Source organism: Oryzias latipes, chromosome 13, assembly GCF_002234675.1.
Source record: "Oryzias latipes chromosome 13, ASM223467v1".
NCBI lineage: Eukaryota > Metazoa > Chordata > Actinopteri > Beloniformes > Adrianichthyidae > Oryzias > Oryzias latipes.
This window is the reverse complement of record NC_019871.2, coordinates 27,311,221-27,336,473: the sequence shown is the minus strand read 5'-3', so window position 1 is coordinate 27,336,473 and position 25,253 is coordinate 27,311,221. Positions and strand designations below refer to the sequence as shown.

Genomic DNA, 25,253 nt, shown 5'->3' with positions numbered 1-25,253 from the left:
AGCCTGGCCCCGCAGCCTCAGTTGGGCAGCCGCCCTTACCAGACCTCTCCGCGGTGCCACCGGAGTACCATGACTTGGGGGAGGTCTTTTCAAAGTCTCAGGCTCTTTCTCTGCCACCCCACAGACCTTATGACTGTTCCATTAACTTGCAGCCCGGAGCTCCATTACCTAAGAGCCACCTGTATAATCTGTCTAGGTCGGAGAGAGAGGCTATGGAACAGTACGTTGCTGATTCACTGAGGGCCGGCCTCATTAGACCCTCCTCGTCTCCTTTGGGGGCTGGCTTCTTTTTTGTTGGGAAGAAGGATGGTTCCTTACGGCCATGTATAGACTATCGGGGTTTGAACGCCATCACTGTAAAGAACCGGTATCCTCTTCCCCTAATGAACTCTGCGTTTGAGTCATTGCAGGAAGCTAGAATCTTCACCAAGCTGGACCTGCGGAACGCTTATCATCTGGTGCGCATCAAGGCTGGGGACGAGTGGAAGACGGCGTTCAACACGCCGCTCGGACATTACGAGTACTTGGTCATGCCTTTTGGCTTGGCTAATGCTCCTGCGGTTTTTCAGGGGTTAATCAATGATGTACTCCGGGATTTCCTCCAGCATTTTGTTTTTGTGTACTTGGATGATATCCTTATTTTTTCCAGGGATCCCAGCGAACATAGGCGGCATGTTCGTCTGGTCCTCCAGCGCTTGTTGGAGAACAGATTATTTGTTAAAGCGGAGAAATGTGTGTTTCATTCTCCTTGTGTTTCCTTTTTGGGGTTTGTTATCGCAGGGGGGGAGTTGCGGCCTGATCCGGCCAAGGTGAGTGCAGTGGTTAATTGGCCTGCCCCTAACAACAGAAAACAGCTCCAGCGTTTTCTGGGGTTTGCCAATTTTCTGCGGCGTTTCATCCGTAACTACAGCTCCGTCGCTGCGCCCCTCACAGGTCTAACCTCCACCTCCACGCCCTTTTGTTGGACAGAGGCGGCTGACTCGGCGTTTAAGAAGCTCAAGCGGTTGTTCACCACTGCTCCTGTCTTGGCTCAACCTGATCCTTCCAATCAGTTTGTGGTAGAAGTTGATGCTTCTGATACGGGGGTGGGAGCGGTGCTGTCTCAACGGTCTGGTGAAGGTAATAAGCTTCATCCCTGCGCTTTTTTTTCGAGAAGGCTTACACCAGCTGAGGCCAGGTATGACGTGGGGGATAAGGAACTCCTGGCTATAAAACTAGCTCTGGAGGAATGGAGGCACTGGTTAGAGGGGGCGGTTCAGCCGTTTGTGGTTTGGACTGACCACAAGAACCTGTCATATATCCGGACCGCTAAACGGCTGAACCCAAGACAAGCAAGGTGGTCTTTATTCTTTAATCGTTTCGATTTTGTCGTCTCGTACCGCCCTGGCTCCAAGAACACCAAGCCAGATGCGCTCTCTCGGCAACACGATCCGGTCATGGGGGACCAGACACCCACGACGGTAATTCCTGTGTCTCGTGTCCTGGGTGCCCTCACCTGGAGGCTGGAGAAGGACATCAGGGAGGCCCAGGTCCAGGAGCCGGACCCGGGAGGGGGTCCGCCCAACAGACTTTTTGTTCCTAGGACCTGTAGGAGTCAGGTTCTTCAGTGGGCCCATGCCACACGTCTGACCTGCCACCCCGGTGTTCGCAGGACTATCACCTTCCTGCGGCGGCGGTTCTGGTGGCCCAGTCTGGCGCGGGACGCTCAGGAGTTTGTCGCTGCCTGTTCTGTCTGTGCCCAGAACAAGGTCAGTAACCAACCGCCTGCTGGGCTCCTGCATCCTCTGCCAGTTCCGAGTCGTCCTTGGTCCCACATCGCCTTAGATTTTGTGACCGGCCTGCCTCTCTCCGCCGGCAAGACCGTGATCATGACCGTGGTGGACAGGTTTTCCAAGGCCGCTCACTTTGTGGCCCTCAAGAAACTGCCTTCTGCCGCTGAGACGGCTCAGCTAGTAATAGAACACATTTTTAGGCTGCACGGGATACCAGTGGACCTAGTTTCTGATCGGGGACCACAATTCGTCTCCCAGGTGTGGAGGGCTTTCTGTGCGGCTTTCGGTGCTTCAGCTAGTCTCTCCTCAGGGTTCCATCCCCAGTCCAACGGGCAGGCCGAGAGGACTAACCTGGACCTGGAAGCAGCTCTCCGGTGTGTCTGCTCCCGTAATCAGAACACTTGGAGCTCCATGTTACCCTGGGTTGAGTACGCCCACAACACCATGACCTCCTCTGCTTCGGGTATGTCCCCATTCGAGTGTTCTCTGGGTTAGCAACCTCCATTGTTTCCCGAGCAGGAGAGAGAGGCAGCGGTTCCGTCCGTCCAGCACCTGTTCCGCCGCTGTAGACGTATCTGGAGGGAGGCACGGGCCGCGCTTCAACGCTCGTCCGCTGGCAACAAGAGACTGGCTGACCGGCATCGCCGTCCGGCTCCCACCTATGCGCCAGGTCAGTCGGTTCTGCTCTCTACAACCAACATCAAGCTGCGGACAGAGTCTAGGAAGCTCTCCCCCAGGTTCATTGGCCCCTTCGTGGTGGAGAGGGTGATCAACCCCGTTGCTGTCAGGCTACGCCTACCTCGGACGATGCGTGTCCACCCGGTCTTCCACGTTTCCCAACTGAAGCCTCATGTCACGAGTCCCCTTCACCCATCTCCCTCACCACCTCCGCCGCCTCGCATCATTGACGGAAAACCTGCGTGGACCGTGCGGCGCATCATGGACAGCAGACGGCGGGGACGAGGTTTTCAGTATCTGGTTGATTGGCGGGGTCATGGCCCTGAGGAGCGGTCCTGGGAACCTTCTTCCCGGATCCTGGATAAGGACATGATCAGGGAGTACCATCGGCGGCACCCTCACCTGCCCGGCGGTGCGCCCAGAGGCGCCCCTTGAGGGGAGGGTACTGTGAGGTTCAGGGGCCAGGGTGGGTTAGTTTGTTTCGCTTTCTAGATTGTTTGTGGGGTTTCCGGGTTCTTTGGGCCTTTATTTTGGTTACTTCCGGTTTCTCCCGTTTGTGTTGCCTCCACCTTTACTTCTGTTTATGAATTGCACCTGTTCGCACACCTGTTGTTCATCATTGCTGTGTATTTTAGTTCCTCCACCCAGTGTCTGTCACGGGATCGTTTTGCATTCTTTGTACTTCGAGATTAAAGGAAAGATAGAGAAACCTTGATTCAACGTACCTCTGTGTTCCTGCTTTTGCATCCACGCGTCGAGCCTGACACTTATTGGTTAAGGCTCATTCATTCTTTGTTTTTTCTTACACTGAAAAAAATATATATATTTTTTAAATCAGACAATGTTGACTGTTCCCTTTCTATGTTTTAACTTACCAAAATAAAAGCACTATGAATTTGCTTTAGTAAACGCAACTTATATATGAGATACAATTGCAGTGCTTAACATTGTGATCACTAAACCGAATTTGACCATTTTATTACAGTGGAAGACATTAAAATTCAAGTTGAGTTTTTTCAAAGTCATATTTAAAAAAACAGAAAGAAAACATGTTTCGGTAAAATATCGGGATACGTATCGTATCGCCAGACTCTTGCCAATACACATCCCTACTCCATTCCCCCAGAGAAGACGAACTTCCCTTCTCTGGTCAGGAATCTTGGCAACAGACTTAGCGGTGCTGACCCTCATCCCAGCTGCAAACTGCCCCAAGGCATGCTGGAGGTCCTGGCTCGATTGAGTCAACAGGACAATATCATCTGCAAAGAGCAGAGTGGAAGTCAAGTGGTCCCCAAACCAGACGCCCTTCTTCCCTGTCTATACCTAGAAATTCTTTCTATAAAGATTATGAACAGAACAAGTGATAAAAGCCAGCCCTGGTGGGGCCTAACATGCACCGCGAACAGGTCAGATTAACTGCAGGTTTGACTTTCCCATGAAGGCTGAAGAGTGTGAAGAGGAGTGTGAAGAGTGTTGGAACACACTCTACGGTCCCCCTTCTTGAAAAGGGTAACCCCAACTCTGTCGACAACTCTAGTGGTACAGTTCCCGACTCCCACGCAATGCTGCAGAGATGTGTCAGCCAAGACAGTCCTGCAGCCTCCAGAGACTTTAGGTACCCAGGACGGACTTCATCCACTCCTGGTGCCTTGCCACTGAGGAGCTCATCGACTACCTCAGTGACTTCAGCCTCGGTGATTAACAGCCCCACCCCAAAGCCTTTGGGTCCTGATGTATCAGCAGGATTGAGGAGATCCTTGAAGCATTTCTTCCACGGCCCAACAATATCCCCAGTAGAAGTCAACAGCTCCACACCCGCACTGAAAATGGTGCCTGCAGAAAACTGCTTTCCCCTCCTGAGATTTTAAGGCGTCAGACGGTTTGCCAGAATCTTTTCGAGGCCAAACAATAGTCTTCTCCATGGCCTCACCAAACTCCTCCTAGGACCGAGTTTTTGTCTCCACAACAGTCTGGGTCGCTGCTTGCTTAGACTGCTGGTACCTATCACCTGCCTTTGGAGTCCAACAAGCCAGCCAGGCCTGGTAAACTCCTTTATCAGCTTGACAGCATCCCTTGCTTCTGGTGTTGATGACGTGGTTCAGAGAACTTGTGACCACAGTTTTAAACAGCAGCAGAGACAACAGAGGTGGAAAACATGGTCCACTCGGACTCAAAGTCCTAGCCTCCCTCAGTACCTGTTTAAAGGTCTCCCGGATGTCGGATTTAAAGAATCCTCTTACTAAGGGCTCAGACAGATGTTCCCAGGCGACCTTCACAGGGCGTTTGGGTCTGTCACTTCACAAATACAACTCATCACCAGGTAGAGATCAGTGAACAGCTTTGCCCGTCTTTACCTAAGTGTCTAAGACACATGGTCAAAAACGAATACAAACGGCTACAAAGTCAATCATCAAACTACTGCCGAGTGTGTCTTGATGCCACATAAATGCCGTGAATGGCATATACTAACATAGCACTATTCTACCTATTCTACCTCTTCAAGGCCCAAAGCGCTTTACAGTCACAGACCCATTCACCCAGGCACACACACATTCACACACTGGTGGCGGCTCCGCTGCCGAAAGCTGGTGCCAACCTCCCACTAGAGGCAAGGTGGGGTTCAGTGTCTTGCCCAAGGACACTTTGACTCATGGGCATGCAAGGCGGGAATTGAACCTGCAATCTTATGATCATGGGTCGACCGCCCTACCGCTGCACCACGGCCACATGTATTGATGGACACTATTGTACTTGAAATTGGTGTTTGTTATGGACAAACTATGACGAGCACAGATGTCCAACAACAAAACACCATCTTGGGTTCAGATCGGGGAGGACATTCCTACTAATCACGCTCCTCCAGGTGCCACTGTTGTTGCTCACATGGGCAGTGAAGTCCCTCAGGAAGACAAGGGAGTCCCCTGTTGGGGCACTTTCTAGTATCCTTACGAGAAACATCAAGGCGGCTGGGTACTCCAAACTGCGGTTCGGATCCGAAGGTGTAGGGACATGACCCTCTCATCCACTGAGGTGAACTTCGACCCTTGAACGCTGAGCTGGAGACTCACGAGTTAGCCTACACCAGCCCACCGCCTCTCACCATGCGCAACTCTTGAATAGTAGAGCTAAACCCCACTCAAGGGACAGAATTTCAGAGCCCAGGCTATGCGTAGTGGTGATCCCAACTAAATCTAACTACAGTCACATGTGGTTAGGTTCACGGCTGGTGAGGCACTGATGTCAACAGTCAAATTGACAAACAATTGAACCCTACAAAGTAGCTTATTCATTTTTTTCATTGGTGACAATTAAGATGTGATGTTAAAATTATCATTTCAACATTTTTCATCTGTTTACAAACTGTAGAACGAAAATAATCTTCAAAATTTTTATCGACTCACTTTTACTTCTAAAAGAAATCTATGGGTCGCTCCTTTTGAAAAAACACATAACCTGTTTGTAGAAGTGTTCCTTTTCTTTCTGCAGTTTTGAAAGTCTCTCTGTCTCTTGGAGATCACTGCCAGTGACGTGTCTCCACACATTTGTGAGTTTAGACATGTAATCCTCCATTTGTAAAATTTTGCTAAACAATATTAAAGAATAACTTGACTGCACTTGTCTTGCTACCACTAATTCTATTAAGTAAGTAAGTTTTATTTATATAGCCCCTTTCAGACAGGTGTACTGCAGGCCTCACTCAGTGTATTTTCTAATGCACATTTTTAGCAGTAAAAAAAGACCAAATGAGTCACAAGCTGGCACAAAAGTAATCAGACAGTTAGCGAGAAATAGAAAAATGAAGTAATTAAAAATAAAGCGTCTTTTATGATAGAAAAACAGAAATAGTAAAGCGCATGTGTCTGCTGGAGCATTGTGTGCAGCGCAGTCTGGGTGCAGTGTAGGCAAGGGCTGCCGGGACCTCATCTGCTGATGTTTCTTATGTTTGAACAGGTAATTCATTAATTCTCTACTTTTTTTTAATTTTAAAAAGTATATTCATCCTATTTCATTAATGTATTTTTAATCAATATTTTTATGGTAAGCCACACCCTCTTACCCAAGAGCACAAGCTCATGCTCCTTTTCTCCCAGAGAGGTGACATTCCATGTTCCAAAAGCCAAGTTCAAAGACCAGGGTATGGGCACCCACCTTCGACTGCCACCTAAACTGCATTGTACAGACCCTTTCTGAGCTCTCCTACAGGTGGTGGGCTCACGGGAGAAGGATCTCACGTCTTTCTCCAGTGACGCCAACGTGGGCGATGTAACGGAGTCAAGATTTTTGTAGCTCATTGAGGGATTTCTGACTTGTTACCCAGGACCTGTATGCCATGGAGACTCTACCAGGGGCAAAAGCCCTTGACAGCTTAGCTTCTGGGATCACTCAAGGTCTCAAACCCCTCCACTGTGTGAAGGGGGTGGTTCATGGAGAGGAACATAATCATTGGATCAAATTGATTACCCACAAAATTTTCATTTTTCCCTTTCTTAATATCTTTCAATATTTACCAGAGATGGTTTTCTTTAAGCCATTTAGATCTCACCTGAGTTAAACTCGCTAAAGACTGCGTGTTTCAGTCCCAGCGTGCTGTTATTTACATTCCAAATGAGGAAAACGACTACTGTACAGGCCTAAAATAGACACACTGATCAAAGGAGCTGCTGAGTTCTTTCATTAGAGCAGGAAGGAAGTTGTTGAACAAATGCAGCCTTGAGATTTATTACAGTTTATTTTTAATTTAGCTTTTTATAGCTGCAGTCAATTTAGTCTGCGGAAGTTTTAGGCCATATGGATACCACAAAATGTATAACCGCAATTACTCTGTACTATTCTATTCTATTCTATTCTATTCTATTCTATTCTATTCTATTCTATTCTATTAGCCCTGGTTGGGGGTGTAGAGAGAATATCAGGATGGGCACATTTTGGTATACTGAGAGGTTGGGTGTCAATAGTCTTCCAAGCCCCTAAAATGCATAAAAAACACACTAACTGTATTTTAACTATTGTCTCATGTGATCCACTTAATTTGTCTTCAAGGTTTTGTGTAGGACGCCATTCCTGACACCACCCTCTGCATTTATCCGGGCTTGGGACCACCACACATCTTTTTCATGAAACTTGGGGTCAGTTTTAGTTTGATTTTTAAGAAATCAAAGAACTTCTCATCATTTGAGATGTCCACACTGCCACTAAGTAGAAGTTTATTTACTGCAAGGAACTGAACTTGTTTTTTTGATATAATATTTATTTTTTTCATCTATAGTGGACCCTAATAGATTGCTGAATGTTTCCCCTGTGGCCTCTCTTTGGGACATTTCAAACCAGGTTTTTGTGTTTTTGACTTGATGCCCGCTTTGTGAGTCCCTTTTCTGTTTCCAGTGCAGTTTTCCAATTCTTGAATTTTGTTTTGTGAAAATCAAATCCCTGTCATTGTTTCCTTCTAATTTACGACACGAGAACCAAAAGCATGCATCAAGCTTTGCTGAGTATTCCAGCCGTAGTCTTCCACTTTACCAGCCTGGGAAGAACAAGCCTGCGTTATTACCAAGGTTACGCTTGGAGAAAACCAGAGCTGTGGGTTGTGCTACAGTGTTCAGGCATAAATCTACATCATCCACAGTGGCCACCGCAGAGCTGAGATAAACTGGGACAGCAGGGGCTGTGCTTGTGCCTCTAGACAAACTAGATCTACTGGGCTGGGCACGGGGATTCACGTTTGCTTGGGCCTGCTGCTCAACGGGTCGGCAATGCCACGGCAATGGCAGCTTTGCTGCAACTGCTAGTGCTAGGTTTAGCAACCAGAAGCCTGCGCATGGTCAACTAGTTTCTCAGTTTACTCTCAACTATAGCAAAGAGAGCGATAGATAGAAGACGGAGTTAAAAGAGTGAGACGAGGAGCAGGAAGCGTGTGAAGCGAGTGGCCACTTCCTCCCTTGGATCTACCAATCAGCCGCTACATTGAATGGGAGCCCGAAAAAGCAGAGAACACTCTATTTTTCTTCAAAAATTTTGGAAATTCTTAATGTTTACGTGCCATCATGTTTGGGGGGGGGGGAATCCATGCCTAGGTCTGGCCTTAAGGCCTATATCATGAAAAATCCCAACTTTTTGAGCTTTAAGTGTATGCTAATGTTAATTCCTCGCAAAAAACAACCCTAAAGCGGCCTTTTGATCCACTTATGCATATTTGAGTATTCCTCCAAAACCTCCTGTCTGAGCACCAGCCCCTCCCAAACCACAAATAAAAGCAGGTTCTAACATTGTGATGTCACAAAGTGAGGAACCACCCCTTCCAGGAAGTGTCTGCAGCTGCTAGCACCGCCCCTTGACTAACACACCCACTTTCTCTGTGGAGCTAGCGATTATCGGCTAAACGTTTTCCTTTTCTTTGCACAATATGTACATCCATCTTTGCTAAAGTTTGCACGACACGCTGCCGAGGTCGATTCTAGGTTGACGTCATGAAATGGGGGGCACCCACAAGGATCAAAAGGCGGAGCCTCAGAGATTCAGTCATCTTACTTCCAAGTAGGAAAATTAACTGAACAAATAATTAATATTTAATTTTAAAAATCAATCTTTAGAGTGCCAAAGGTAGTATATAATCATAAAATAGACATAGTTTACTCTGAAAGACTCTCTGAAAAGCATGATATAGACCCTTTAACCACAGGAGGGCACGCGCGGCTCTGTCTCGTCTGGCGTCAGCGGTTTCCCAGCAACAGCTCATCCTCATCATCTTCAGCTGAGCGCGGTCAAGCTGCGCAGACTCAGTCAGGCTGAAGTGAGTAAAGGGGACCGATTCTTTTATAAAATAAAAGCCCCAGTCATTTTTCATACTGTTAGTAAGTGAACCTTTTATCAGTGATTGGAGTCAGTGGATAAACATTTATTAGGCAGAATTAAGAAAGAAAAAGCTGAAGATGCAAATCTCACTTTAACATTTTTAAAACTATGTTATGACAAATATTATGACCAGAGGAGCTGGAGGAAGTGACTGGGGCGAGGGAAGTCTGGGCATCTCTACCTAGACTGCTGCCCCCGCGACCCGGTCCCGGATAAGAGGAGGAAGATGGATGGATGGATGGATGGATGGATGTTATGTCAAATAAAGTTTTGTTTTCTTCGATTTTTAAATTGACTCGATGGGACTGATAATCAGATAAAAACAAAAATAGAAAATAAAAACAAAATACCAAGAGTATTTGGGCCTCTGGTAATGTCTGAGGGTTTTATTCTGGAAAGGCTCCAGCGGAAGTGGCGCCTCGCTGTCCGGCTTTGCTCTCGGCTCTGCTCGGCAGCAGCGGAGCCGACTAGAAACCATGAAGCGCAACAAGACGCGCTGGAGGGACTCGAACAGCGGACGGGAGGAGCGCCAATGCCAGATCTGTCTTTAAGTCTCTTCCGGGGACACTGGGCAGATTTGGGGACGCCAGCAGGTGGACACCGAGTTTAGTCCGCGCGTGCGTAAACTGAGCGGAGGGTCCCGAGCGGGGATACAAAAAATAGTCTTGGAGTTGCCAGCAAAGCACCAAACAAGTGGAGACGAGATCTGGGTGAAGAGAAGTGAATCAGTGGCAGTTTCTTCCTCACATTTGGACATATTTTAGGAGATTTCCGAGAAGAACTGCTGCCGGCGTGTCCTGCGTAAAAAACAGATGTCTCGCATCTCAAAAGCCATTTTAAGGAACCGTTACTTTTCCCTTAAGAGCCCGGGAGCGCAGCTGTGACTTTATAATTGAACAGATACTGGACGTAAAGTGAGAGGCAGACAGTTCAGCGCGAAACCATGGTAAAGTTTCAAAACTCCGACCTGTGGATAGCCTGGATGGTTGTTTTCTGCATGGAAGGTAAGTTATTCAATGTGCCCAGAACTACCTTACCAAAACGATACTAAAAGGACAGCAAAAGTGTTTAAAGCGGCTTACAGATGTTTTATAACCAGGATAAACGATTGTTGCAGCCGTATCTATCTGTTTCCCTGCAAAAACAGATGCCTCTGGAATTAAATTGTGCCAATGGTCCAGCCTCTCCAAGAGCGCGTGCCACGGTCTTTGATCCCACTCTTCTTCCCTACAGTATGTTTGGATCAGAAGGGCAAATCCCCAGCAGTCACAGAAACACTAAAGCACCATTTCAATGACTTTACCCCCCTCCTGCCTGCTTCTCCGACATGTCTGTCCAAAGCGCTTTTTGGTCACGCGCATCGCATCCATCCATGCGCGCTTTGTCTCACAATCGAGTTGAGCTGCTTTTACTCCACAAGACGGGCAGGAAGGAGTCCGTTGGAGGGCACCCCTGTCTCTGTTGGACTTGGAAACGTGGTGCGGTTGTAGTAGTAGTGTGTTTTGACATAGAAGCAGAGCAGAAGGTGGAGGGCTGCGCTGCTAATCCGCCCGATTAACGAGAAGTGGGCTATGTGGAGCGCGGTAACCCCGCAGGAAAAAACAGCAAAAGGAGGCGCGCGCGCACAAAAAATATTATTTATTTGATTTGATTCATTTGTTTATTTAAAAGCATGAATCCTGTAACATCTGAATTTCACTTCACATCTGTAAGGTCTAAATATTTTGCTTAAAAAAATCTAAAACAAACACAGATTTCTGAAAGAAAGAAAAAAAAATCAAAACCCTTCTTCAAGCTAAACTTGAGAATCTAATTAGTGGCATTTTTTTTATTTTAGTTCTTAATCCATCCAATTTAAAGCTGGGTAGAGTTTTTTAACTAATCACTATTTTACTGATGAATTGGGAATTAGAAATTGATTTGGCTTTATTACCTCTTCCCAATTTATTGAGCAGCAACAGTCAGCTGTTTGTCATTTTTGCTCCGGCTTTCTTTTCTTCTGGTTGTTTAGGTTCTGGAGTTAAACTTTTATAGCATCCAGTCAAGCTTTTGCGTTTATAAAAGCCATTCAAGAAGGGACAGACGTACACACTCTGTGGATTTTAGGATACATTTATTAGTTTGTTCACATGAATCTGTTCATTTTTTTGATTAAAAAAACCTCGATCTCCACTTAAGCTCTTCTTCACTTTCCTATAGAAAGGGAGACTTTTTAAAACATTAAAAATCTATTCACAACTCAAAACTAATAGCAAGTGTGTTTGTTGTTATCTAATAAATAACATTAACTGGAAAAAATAACATTACTAATAAATGATTGACAAATATTTGTGTCAGAAGGGAAGAAGAAATGCTTGACGGAAAACTGGAAATGTCCAAATGCTGAATTGATTTAGCTGCTGGTTGGCTGGTAGTTTACTGTCTTATAGCTGCAGTTCTGTGGTCTCGGCATGGATCGCTGCTTGTCAGCTGTACTCAAGGTTACATGAACCACACACACATCCATTCACAAACTGTGCTGCAGCATCACGGTCAGATTTTCACCCTCGTCTTGGTCAAGTTAAAGACCCGCTCAGATCAAAATGGACTTTTTGCTGTTTTTGTGGCATTTTTCTGATCGAGGACACATATAAAGAAAATTAAAGCTTAAAATTGCATTTCTGATTATGTCTTTATTCAAATTGTTGTTAATCCATGTCTGAGCTGGCTCCAAACCATCCGGCTGGATGGCTCCGATATTGCTGGCCTTTTTCTTTTGTAGCGGCAATTTTTGGTTGGAGGCGTGAGGGGCTGTAAGCTAGCAGGAGAACATGGTAACCCTTGTGCTATCCTAGGCACTTTAACGTTGGGAGTTGGGTCATCTAGACCCACTAGACAGTGCTCTGAACCTTTTTTCTTCAATGATTTGTGATCTTCACTGGTGTCCATGGATTACATGAAATCTTTCCACCTTTATCCACCTTTGTCATGGTAGGGAGAACACGTCAATGTAAGGGGGGGTCATCTAAGATAGCACAAGGGTTAACAGAAAGCTCTCAGTTGTGGGTGACATGAAGGGGGGACGGGGTTGCTCTGCACCAACAGTCCCGCCCACCGCTCTGCAGAAACTATGTCCAAGAGAACAGCAGCTTTTTGATTTAGGCTAAAAATCATAAATAAAAGACCACTGGGAACACTTTGAAAATTGATTTAAAAGAGGACTGAGACGTTAAATGGTTTAAGATGAAAGAAGGAGTTGCAGTCCTTTCCCGTTTCTTCCATCCTCTCAATGGAGGCCGTCTGTCTTGTTCATGAGTGCGCAGAGTGAAGGACTCAGCAGTTGTGCTAACTCCTGAAGTGGCTCGGTTGCTGGACAGCGCTCCCCTCGCCTCCTCTGGCTCTTGGCGTGGGGAGCTGCTCGTGTTGCTATAAATAAGCTCTGATGCAGCAAAGCCACGATCGATCACGGATGCTTGTTTTGGACTCACGTACCGACCTCATGTCAGACACGACACTTGAACGGTCAGATCAATGCGAGTGGACCGCTTAGAGCTCTCAGACGGCGGCTCAGCAGAACCTTTGCTTTCACAGATCTGATGTACGCTTTAAGGAGCTCACTTTCTTGCAGCAGTTTTTTTTTTGGAAAACCTGAAGGTGAAAGTTTGAAAAAGCAAAAAAAAAAACAGACAAACTTTGAACTCAGGAAGGATCCAAAGCTCCTAAGTGACTTGCTGGGTGCAGCACAGGACATCTCAGACTCTCAGCATCAGGATAGAGGACGTGCCATGTCCTCCTCAGCTGTCATCGCTCGGCAGATATTCATTAATATTGTATCCCTGCCTTCTAGGGAATGCTGAGTCACTCAGATATGCAGCGCTTAATCTGGGGAAAGTGTTCATGGTTTTGGTAAAGCGAAGGCTTGCACACTGATTGATTCAGCTGTTGTCACAACAAAACAGCTCTCAAACGCCACCAGCTCTGTCCATGATGTACAGCCCCCCCAAAAAAACCCTAAAGCGTGTTTCAGGGACCGATCTGGACATTCAATCAATTCAGCAAATTAAATTCAAGCGGGTTTGTGGGTCTGAACTTTTCAACTGCGGCGTTTGGCCACATACAGTGCAGGTTTGTCTTCACACCAGCCTCCAAACTGGAATCCTGCTTTCCACATTTTTATATGAGGGGATAAAAGGACCCAAAAAGTTGGGTGAAAAACTGTTTTGGTTCCCCCCCAGTGCATTTCTCTACAAATCAAAGGAGAACTTAGGCCAAATCTCCTCCCTGTTCCCACTGTAAGCCTGTTAACCTTTGAAACTGTGCTTAACGTCCCAGCATGAAATTACACGGCAAGCTGGGATTGTCTGTTGTTTGCAATCTTGTTTTGTTTACTGATTACATTTCTCATAGTGAATCCTTAAAGTATACTTTACTGCAATGTTTTTTTTTCATTAAGACGATTTTAAGGGATTTTATGATCAGACATGCAGTTTGTCAGGATAAAAAACCTCTTTGTTTTACACTAAAAAAACAAAATCTTGAGAAGGTTGTTCCAAGAAAAAATGTCTTTTTTTATGTCTTGAAAGACAAACAATCTTATTTAAAAAAAATATAATAATAGGAAAATAATTTATTTCCAGCTGTAAAAAAATCAATTTCCTTTGCTTTAAATTAAGGTACATTTGGAGCAATTTGTCTTAGTGAGTACTATGTCTTGTTTTAAAATAAGAATTCATGGCAGATTTGTTGTTTATTTAATTAATGCAGTGTAGGCAGTGTAGGTGAAATAAAATCTTAGTTGTACAATAGAAAAAAGTCTTAAGAAAGTAAAAAAGACTAATGTTTCAAGAAAAATGAACTGTTTCTTGAATGCTAGAAATCAATTTTTTTAGTACAACCCCAGGTTCTTTTTTACAGATATATTTTTGATCATATTACACAATATTACACTCAAATGTGCAGTGGCAAATTTTGTCATTTTCTTTCTGCAAAATTCACAAAAATTAAGATCAAATAGTTTTTGTGTTTCATATGAAAAGATCAAACATGTAGAGACAAAATAAAAATGGATATACAGTACAGACCAAAGGTTTGGACACACCTTCTCATTCAAATGAATGGGAAGGTGTGTCCATGTCTATCCATAAAGAAAGCAAAGACAAGGTCAAAACAACGTGAAAAATGTCTAAAAAACAGGCGAGGCTCCATTAAACTATTGACAAAGCTCCAAGGATTTATTCCAAGGAAAATTGTATGTCACATTTCTTCCAATGTTTGTTTGCAACCGAAACCTTCAAAGCCAAATTTTTTAAAAACAGTTATGTTACATTTTTAATAAAAAAAAATGCTAATTGTTTTTGGGGGGGGGGGGGGGGGGGGGGTCATTCTGAAGACTTTAGGAATTAGTGAGGATCTTAGTGACCAGAGTTTCTCTGTCTTTTGGTTATTTATCATTTGCAGGATCTTTGACTTATTTCAGGCTTTTTAGCAGTGTTCTGGTTCATTATTTCCTTTCTTGTTATTATTTTGTTTATATTCATCTTTTTTTGTGATGAGTCAAAAAAAAACTGAGCAGATTGAGGAAGGATTTAAAACGGAAACTACCTCTAAGAGGTGGCGCAGCTCAGCTCCCACTTTACTCTCTTATTTTTGTAGAGAATTGCACCTAACAGTTTCTGCTGAACCAAAAATGTGATTAAAAAAAGCCAGTCTGTGTCATTTCCATCTAATAAGTAATGCCCCCCCCCCCCCCCCCTTCTCATTCTGCCTGCTACTAAAAAGGAGCAGCTGGAACAAGAGTGTTGGACAGATGGAACTTTCCACCTCGATTATTTTGCTTACTAAAAATAGCCTCTCAAAAAATTAAAAGACCTCTGGGACCGCTGGCAAAGTGCATGCTTGTGCGCGCGCATGTTTGAGCGACGGAGGACTTCAGACGACGCGGCCCTGGGATGATGGCAGCGGCGGCCGTCCTAGGAGTGTAAATGAATAAATGATGGGCAGATATTTGGAGGAGAGAGCAGCACCGTCCCACCGCCTCTTAAGCACACAAACCAGACCTCGAAGAGTCCGGGGGCTGCTCTGCTGCACGGCCAAACATCGGATGTGGCCGCCTTTACAGGGGTCTGGGGGGCTGGGGGCTTTGAGGTTTTGGGGTTAGTTGTAACTTAACGAGAGGGATAAATCATGGGAGCAGCCTGATGCCAATTCTCTGTAATCAGATTTTTTTCTTTTCTGGATGTGAGGAGGAAAAACAGCTGGGGGACTCAGGGTGTCACTTTCCTGCAGGCTCTGCTTTGAGGTGTGTTATTTCCAACCGCTTTAAATTTTGATAAGAATCAGATAAGGGGGTGGGGGGTGGGGGGCTTGTAACTTTTCCAATTTGGCACTTAGACATTAAAGACATTCCATTAGGGAGTGAAAAGCTGCCAGTGCCAGTTTTTTATCTCAGTTTGCTGGAGCCCAGAGCTCCTTTTCTTAGTGGATTAAGTGTGATAAAAGTGGGATTCTAAGCATTCGTGTTGATTAAGAAACAACAAAGGGAAACTTTCGACATGTGATTGAGTCCTGCAGGAGGGTTTCCTTACAATTACAATAAATCCACATGTTTTTGTGGAAAGCTCCATTCACACGGAGCACATGACGCGCGTTCTTGAACACGCTTTCAGCACACGCTGTTCACACTGAACGAGCAGGGAGGAGATTTTTCTGTTTCTTTTTCTACTGTTTACAAGCGCATGTCCTCCATCTACAGTTGCAAGAGGCTTGGTGTGAAATGGCAAAGTGGTGCAAATCCGGCTCCAGGTTCTTCTTCCTCAGCTCTATTTGGCAATATGAAACAGCTGGTGTCATCCAGCCGGACACAAACTCCAATTATTAATGTTTCTCCATGACTAATGTTCAAATAGTTGACCCGTCTGTTAATGAAAAGGGGCGCCATCCATACGTCACTACCAAATCAAAGTCCTTGATTGGTCAAAGTTGAGCTGTTTCACTGTCACTACGCGTTTAGTGGACGTTTGTACGTAGAGCCTGAAAACGGTTGCGGAAACTTGCACAGAACACATCAACGTGAAAGTTTTGAACATGAAAGTCTGAAAGGCACATGTGGCCAGGCCCATATTTCGCCCCTATGGAGGGCAGGCAGGGGTGAAAGTAGATTTTGCTTATGATAGTGCTATGAAAAACGACGTTAACATAAAAAATTTTTATTTATTATTTTAGTAAATGCAGATCAGGGCTGTGCCAATTAATGGATGAATTGATAAATCCAACCAGGTAAATCTGTCTGAAGCACGTTGTTAATCAAATCAATTTACCGATACCATTAAAAATCATTTAAAAAAATTGAATTTATCAACATCGGAAAATACCATTTGGTTTGAGGTGCGGTAGGTTTATTTTACTATAAGGTAAAAACGACCAAGTGACATCACAGCAGACAACATACATGTCCATCATTCCAGTCCAATGTGTGGAAACACTTTGAGTGTAGCAGAGTCATGTGACCATAAAGTGTGCTAGAATGTTCTAAGAATGTTCCCTTTGGATTATTTGGATGTGGAAAAGCAACAGTGAGCTGAACTTTAGGAAACTAAAATTCATTCTTGTTTACTTGTTTGTTTGAACACGTATTTAATTTACACTTGATGATCTTGAAGAAATCCAAGGAATGTGGAAAACTTCACTGTTCAGCTCCAGGAATTTCTCTCTGAGTCACACTGGGGAAGTTTTGGATAAAGATGTTCTGGATCCATTTGAGGTCAGAGAAACGGATCGTTCAAAATGAACAAATATCGACTATAAATCGGATCAATCGGATTAATATGAATCGTTACAACACTAATATATATAAATGGATTTGAGAATAAATCTAAAATATAGACGAGGCTTTGTGGAAAAGTTTGAATCGTACTAAAGGACTTAAATGCAGAAAATGCACCTCCTTCTTTCTCATTTTCTTTTTCTCTACTAATTTTAGCTTGTACATCTCCATCCTAACTTGTGATTTCCTCTTAACCATTGTTACTTTTTTCAATAACCTTTTCAAACATAAATTCATTTCTTTGCTGCATGTCTCAGTTCTACCATTGCATTAGGTTTTATCTTGAACTATCAATCGCAGAAAACTGTAGGATTAATTTGCAATCATTGCAAACTAACCAACCTCCAACTTGCACAAACATTTGCATACTTGAGTCCATGGATCCTGGCTGTAAGACGCGCATGCTCAGTGTGTTTGTTTGGGGAAGCAACGGAATTATTGGACAAGGTGAGGGGAGAGAGGGACGTAAATCACAGTTTGTAGTGATAAGACACTAAAACCACAGATGAGATAAAGCGCTGCCTGCTTCCCAGTTTCAGTGGCATCAGCCTACAGATACTTTAGTATGAGTGTTAAAGCAGTAAAGAAGGAGGGTCTCAGGGCAGAGATGCCCAGTTTAGTTTAGTCTTTTTGGTTTAGCAATCAGCTATTGAATTCTATGATTTATGTTCGTTATGATTAATGTTTATTACACAATCACCGGCATGAAGCCCATTGAGACGACTATTGTTTTTAATATTGGGCTATATAGATACAAAATATTGAATTGAATTGAAAGAGCGGCCACACAGCTGATCTTCCAGCCGGTGCGCCGTACCTCTGCCAGGTCTTATACCGGTACCAGTACCGGAGCGTACCCACTTACTTTCAGCCCTGGGTGCAGGTAAAATATCAGCAGGATCAAGTCTGGGATGGCTTGTTTTTTGGGGAGTCATTTCCCTCCGAATGCATAGAAAACTGTTCCATCATCATATTAATTCAACTATTCAAAACGTCCATATCTTCTTCTTTGATCTATTTGGTGTGTCTTATCACTATTATGTTGAATGCTCTTCCTGACACTACTCTCTGCATTTACCGGGCTTGGGACAGGCACAAGCAGGACACTGTCATGTGTTGAGGCTGCGCTTCTCTTTTTCTTTTTTTCTTTTTTCCCGTCTGTCTTTTTTTCCATCGGTTAGTCCATCCTTTAGTGTTTTGTATTTTATTTTATTTGTTTTTCCCCCCTATATCCGGCCTTGCAGAGGGCGGTGTGAACCCAGATGACAGTTTATCCATTAAAAAGGGGAGTGACAGGTTGTAGATCTCAAATTAGAGCATCTTTTTGCTTGATTTTCCTCTCTAGCTTCTGATGTGTGTGTGTCTCTGTGAGTCAGGGCCTTATGCATTTTTAAAGTGGATGTCTTCGTCATGTCAAAGCATCCTGAAGACGCCACCTTTGAAATGGAAGTTTTTGCTTTGCTGGCTGCTGGAGTTTGACACGGCTTTTGCTGTCAGCACTTGCCTATCGCATCAGTAACTCCGGAGATGTTTGCTCCAGTCAGGTGCAACATCAGGCTGATCACCCTGATTCCTCAGGTCTCCTGGAGTTTGCAGAAGCTGTCAGATGGTAATATGTTTCCTTTGCACCCAAAATAATCCAGCATTGTAGCTGCAGGTTTTTGTTTTTGTTTTCTTTGCTTTACACAGACAAAAAAGTAAAAAAAAGTGTCTTTAAAACATCTCAATGATCAGATAAAAACGTAGAATTAAATGGCTGAAATGCATGAAAACCTTGTTTAAAAAGTTGGATCCAACGAGGCGTTTCAGTAGTTCCTCTCAAAGTCTTCCCTCTGCAGTTGAATTGAGGTCTTTCTGGACCTTATTAATCCTCCTAAACCTGACAAAAATAGTGCGGTTCACTCCTCCTGCAGGGCATCCACTCAAGCCTTGGTGTCCGTAACAATCCATGTTAATTGACTTAGAATTCACAAAAGCTCTGCACCAGCCACATTCTTGTGTGTGTGTGTGTGTGTGTGTGTGTGTGTGTGTGCGTGTGTGTGTGTGTGTGTGTGAGTGATATATTGCGCCTCTCCGTCAACGACTGCCAGAGGGCTGTTAAGTCGTTCTCCGGCGTTACCAGGAATAGTCGCCGCGTTTGTCATTGTAAGACTGTGTGAGCTCAGATCGATAACGGCGTGCATGTGATTCCCACAGGTGTGTGCTCACAGTCGGGGGTGTCTGTGCTGACGGGATTCCCACGTGGCACAGGATTAAAAAAGAGTCTCTCCTCCCAAAGGATGCCGGTCTCTCTCAGACGGTAGTGACTTCATCCGGCTGATGCACCCGTTCCAAATGTTTAGTTCACACAGTCAGATGACCTCAGAGAAATCTGCTTCATTTTGTGTTTTGAGTCGTTTCAGAAAGACGCACAATTAGATTCACTTGTAAAACTTAAATAGGCAAATGAAACACACAGTTCTGCTAAATAATCCAATAAAGGGAAGGTATCGTGGTCTAATCTTTGTGCTTTAGCCATTGCATTTCTTAATCTGCCCTGATTTGATATGAATAATGCATAACAATGATGCAGTCTAAACAATGCCCTCAGAAAAAAAAAAAACGAACTAAAATAAACAAAACGTGGCTACAGCTCACATTTGCATCTGACAGTACGCTTTCAAAGTTAACTGGGATAAATAAGTGGAAACTCCAAATGAGGTAAATATGTATTTGATTGATTCATTCATTAACTGACTGATTAATAGATTAACTGATTGATTGATTTTAGGAAAGACCATATACCAGGGGTGTCTAACTTATTTTCATCGAGGGCCACATCAGCATAGTGTCTGTCCTTGAAGGGCCAGATATCACTTATACATATAACTAAATGTAATGAAAAGTAAATGTACCTACTCCTAATGTTAAATAACTCATTATTTATTATACATTTTTAAAGTGACAATTATGGAGCCCTATGTTGTTCATAATTAAATAAATTGCAAATAAAACATATTTTCTTGTTACTTTAGCATAAATCCTTTTACATTTGATTCTGTCAGGTTAGCTTATATGGACAGTGTTTATGTCCTAATTTATAGTTGGCAATTCCAGTATTTCAAGTCTGATTCCCTCTAGATATGAATAAATACACACCAATTGTTATTTATTATTTTAAGAAATGAAAAACTTTTTTGCTCTCGCGGGCCACATAAAATGACATGGAGGGCCACATTTGGCCCACAGGCCTTGAGTTTGGCACGTGTGCCATATAGGTTTGTGTCTGGAGTGTTTTGAAGCAGGATGCTATCAACCGAGGTGTAGAAAGGAAAGAGGGTATCATGTTCTTTTTTTATTTGGTGTTTTTGAAGTGGCTATTTTAAAAGTCCACTCCAGTCATCTTTCGATCTACTGTCAAAGTGTTCCCAGTTGTCTTTTAACTATGATTATGCCGTTTTTAACCAAAATCACTTCATTTCTGCAGAGCGGCAGGAGTTCATCAGGAATTCCCCTCAGAGTTGTGAATAGGACCAATGGCTCAGAGTAAGCCTCCTACGCTTTCCGTAATCCATGTGTTTACACTCTCTCCCACTAGCTTGCAGCCTCACAACCCCAATCTAACATTAGCGGTTCAACAATTGTGGTGAGCAATATCAGAGCTATCCAGCTGTACAGTTTAGACTCCAGCTCAGATGAGGAAAACAAAGACGCTCATCGATCAGTTTTTCTGAAAGAAGATGCATCGGAATGGAGCAGAGCAGGGAGCTTGTGGTCCATCCAGCCTATTTTCTGTCATAAATAAGCTCTTTGAAACGACATATTTGTCTGCTCCTGATTCACAACCATTTGAATATGAAATTTTAAGTCTAATTTTTTTTATGTATGTCCTTCATCATCAGAAAAATCCCACAAGAGCACATCAAAAACTCCAAAACCACAGGTTTTATCGGACTGAGTCTGTAAAGTTACATTAAAAGACCTTAACCAAACAGCACAGGACTCTCAGTTTCCTGACAGACTGTTACATGGGAGCTGCTTCCGCTCAAAGCAGGGAGGAAGGATGCAGATTCAGCCCCCGGCTGCTTCCAGGACAACGCTCACTGACACCAGTTTGTCCTTAGGCAAGGACTGTGAATTGGAATTTTTTTCTTACTTAGCCTCTGGAGTACATTGGCTTTACAGCACTAATTTGAAATTGATCGTTAGTCAATCAACACAATGACCTCAACGCCATTGATGAACCCAGAGCCTGAACTTGTGTTCCAGCGTGTGGCAAACACTTTCAGGTTTTTCCAGACTCCATAAAGACATGTTTCACATGGATGCAATGTTGGATGGGTTGTTTGTGCTCATGTGTAATGACTAAAATGACCCCTCCTTTGAGTTTTAAGCAGCCTCTGAGGGTCTGGAGTAGCACAATGCCACTTCTTAAAGGGTGGAAAATGAGGCACCACGAAGAAGCTTTATGCTCCCGCATCTACAGTCTCTCTTTGTGCTTAAGGAAATTTCCTGAATCATGTTTTTATCCCTTTGACGGCAGCATGAGATTGAGAAATCCTTTGTTGTGCCTTTCAAGATGAAGTAATCCTGCTCTTTGGGAGCTGTGTGGTCAGAGTGCAGATGAGCTAAGCTCCAAACCCCTTGTCTGTTGCCGTGACGCTCACTGATGCCGAGCCACTAATGAAGTAAAAAAAAAGCTGAATACTGCAAAGAGAAGGAGAACAGAGATGAACAAAGGGAAAAAAGGACAGATTCTCCTGCATTAAATATGCTCGGGGCTTTTCACCGCCATTGGTAATTCATAAAGTGGCTGCCGGGGCAACGCACGGTTGTTTTATTTCCTTTCCTTATGTGCCTCAGTGCATCTGCTCTCTGTATTAGCATCGAGTCTGTCACCTCAATCAAAAGGAAATCATTTCGAAAGGCAGAAGGGAGTTATAAAAAAACAATTTCATTTATTGGGTATTTATTTGTAAGATCTAGAAATATGTCACTTTAGTCAGCTTTACAGAAAACATAACATAAGAGGAAAACAACAATCATTAAGCAAAAGTGAGATGATTTCTACACAGCAGCTCTTCCAGCAAACTACTGTGTATACTGTGTATTTATGGCGGGTTTACGTGTCGTAAACAGACAAATTAGACGAGACGAACTGAATTCCTCAATCGCTCTCAGCTTTTCCATAGTGCCTCTATTCAAAGAGGAGGACGCTGACTTTAGCCGAGGCGAGAGTGAACTTTCAAACAGATTTTCTGGGTGTCTTTACATGCCCTTAAGTAACCTGGTATTTTAAATGTCATGTAAACTGGAATCTAGATTTTGGTAATCAGCCGGCAAGTTTAGAGAAATCTGGTAGTCCCTTTCGAGAGTTCTCACTGAGACAATGGTTTTCCTCCAGGAGTAATGCCTTAGTCACGTACAGTGGTATGGGGGGTTGACCTGTACGGTTTTTGGTTTGTCCGGACCCATGGAGAGTCGTAGAGCTGCATCTTAAGGGGGAACACATATGTGCCTTGCGGTTCTTTTGTGGCTCATGTGGCCTCCTTAACCCTTGTGCTATCTTAGATGACCCCACCCTTACGTTGACGTGTTCTCCCTAACATGACAAAGGTGGATAAAGGTGGAAAGAATTCATGTAATCCATGGACACCAGTGAAGATCACAAATCATTGAAGAAAAAAGGTTCAGAGCACTGTCTAGTGGGTCTAGATCAGGGGTGCTCATTACGTCGATCGCGATCGACCGGTCGATCTTCAAGGACATGAGGGTAGATCACAGGCCAGCAAAGATAAAAAAAAAAAAGTACTTCTGAAAAATCCACCAGCCAATCAAAATCGTCACCGAGAACCGGGACATGATTGACATGCAGAACGGCCAATCGGACATCCTCTGATACATACGTCACTGCAGATGGGTGTTTAAATGCACTGAGCGCAAATTCTGTCAGTCATCAGAAAGTCGCTCTCTGCCCCGCGGCACGTCAAGTCCCCGGCAGAAAACCACTCCGGAAAACCGGAGTGTTTATTGGTGTGTCTTCCTGCTATCGGCTCTACAGTTCTCGCCCGATAAATACGAGCTCATTAAGGAAGCTGTTTTTGTCCGTAGCAAGAAGCTGTTTTTGTCCGTAGCAAGCGCTTCGTACGCAGCCATCAGCGCCTTTGGAATGCCATGCTCCCCGCATTGCATGGTTTACAACAGAGCATGACTAATGATAGTTGCTGCTTTCTGTCTTAAAACGCCTCATATGTTAATACAAAAGTATCTTTGTGTAATCCTACTGTGTAGTTTTTAATCATCACTACATAAACAATAATGTTCAAATAAACATGTAACTAATAAACATATATAGACAGACAGACATATATATATATATATATATATATATATATATATATATATATATATATATATATATAGGTAGATCTTCAAGACATTGTTGATTCAAAAGTAGCTCACACACCAAAAAAGTGTGAGCACCCCTGGTCTAGATGACCCAACTCCCAATGTTAAAGTGCCTAGGATAGCTCAAGAGTTATGGGAAGTCATTGAAATGGAAAATACCATTGGTGTGCGGGTGGTAAACGTTTTGTAAGTATTTGTAAGGATAGTGTAAGTTACGCATGTCCTATGGTGGCTAACGCTGCACTCTGTCATTAGTGAGGTGCGTGTACAGACTCCTTACTGAGCGAGCACAAATGCTGCATGCATGAGATGTGATACGCAAGTGCCAGTAAGACGGCCACACAAACTACACTCTGGTTTCCTCATTTCTAATAGGGATGTCCCTATTAACTGGGACCAGTTCCGAGTCGTTTGATTTTGTACTTTTGGAACACATTTAAAAAATTAACAAATGCAATGAACAGATATAGGTCATTTTTCTGTTATTAACCTTCTTTTATCATTTTACACTTAGGCAGAACACTTCTGTAAGGTAGCTAAACTACCACCTAGTAAAGATCTGTAATTAGTAACTAGTATAAATAGGTAATAATTAGTCATGTGAGAAAGTTTGGGGACTTTATAATTTGTAATTCCATCAGTTGCTTCTATATGATGCAAAATCAACTTTTTGAGCTTCAAAGTGTATCATAATGTACATTCCTCACAAAAACAACCCCAAAGGTGTATTTTGATCCATTCATGTATTTCTGAGTATTACTCTGAGCACCAGCCCCTCCCAAACCACAGAAACTAGTGGGTTCTCACATTGTGACATCACAAAGTGAGGCACAGGGGCTGCCGGCACCGCCCCCAGGCTAACACACCCACACCAGATTTTCTCTGTGGAGCTAGCAGTGATCGTGAAAAAACGCTTTCCTTTTATATACACAATATGCACACCCATCTTTGCAAAAGTTTGGAGGTTGTTTGTTTTCGTGGGACAAATGCAGAAACACTGTGCAGGCCGACTCTAGGTTGACGTCATGAAATGGGCGGCACCCACAAGTAGCAAAAGGCGGAGCCTCAGAGATCAAGTCGTCTTACTGCCGGGTAGAAAAATGAGCTGTGAAAATAACTCATATTTCATAAAACAACTGTTCTTTCGTGAGCCAAAGGTCATATATTTTTATATATATGGACTTTATATATGTGATTGTAGCATTAGATAAGTTAATTCTTCTCTAAGTGTTCTGGTAAATCACCTGTCCGTCCTGGGGGAGGATCCCTCCTTCATGTGGGCACCCCTGAGGTTTCTTCGTTTTTTCCGGAATCCGTTTTTTTTAGGAGTTTTTCCTTACCGCGAAGGGGGGTCTAAGGGCAGGGATGCCAGTATAGCTTAGTCAGTTTGTTAGTTCATTTTAGTATTTTCCTATTGAACTCTTTGTATTCATGATCCTTTTGAGTTCATGTTTAACTTCGAAGGCCATCGAGACGACTGTTGTTGTGATTTTGGGCTATACAAATAAATTGAATTGAATTGAATTGCTATAGTTTACTCTGAAATACTTGAGCAAAGCATGACAGACCCTTTAAATACATATGATGACTTAATTTTCAAATCCTTGTTGTAGCATGCATGCAAATGTCTAGTAGAGCATTTATTTGAAATTATTAGCTTGAAATACACAGCATTGACCAAAAATAATTTGAAAAACAAACATCCGATCCCTGATGGGGATACAACATCCGATTCCGATTGAGTCTGACAGTACGGACCTGACTTC

General features: G+C 43.6%; 1 protein-coding gene across 1 annotated transcript in view; it reads left to right on the top strand.

Moving 5' to 3' along the window:
- The first annotated feature begins 9,740 nt into the window (after nucleotides 1–9,740).
- Nucleotides 9,741–25,253, top strand: part of igsf11 (immunoglobulin superfamily member 11) — a 144,869-nt gene continuing 129,356 nt past the window's right edge. Inside the window, exon 1 of the mRNA XM_011482931.3 lies at nucleotides 9,741–10,303. Coding sequence (XP_011481233.1) covers nucleotides 10,243–10,303 — 61 coding nt within the window. The 5' untranslated portion in view covers nucleotides 9,741–10,242. The remainder of the gene's footprint in view (nucleotides 10,304–25,253) is intronic.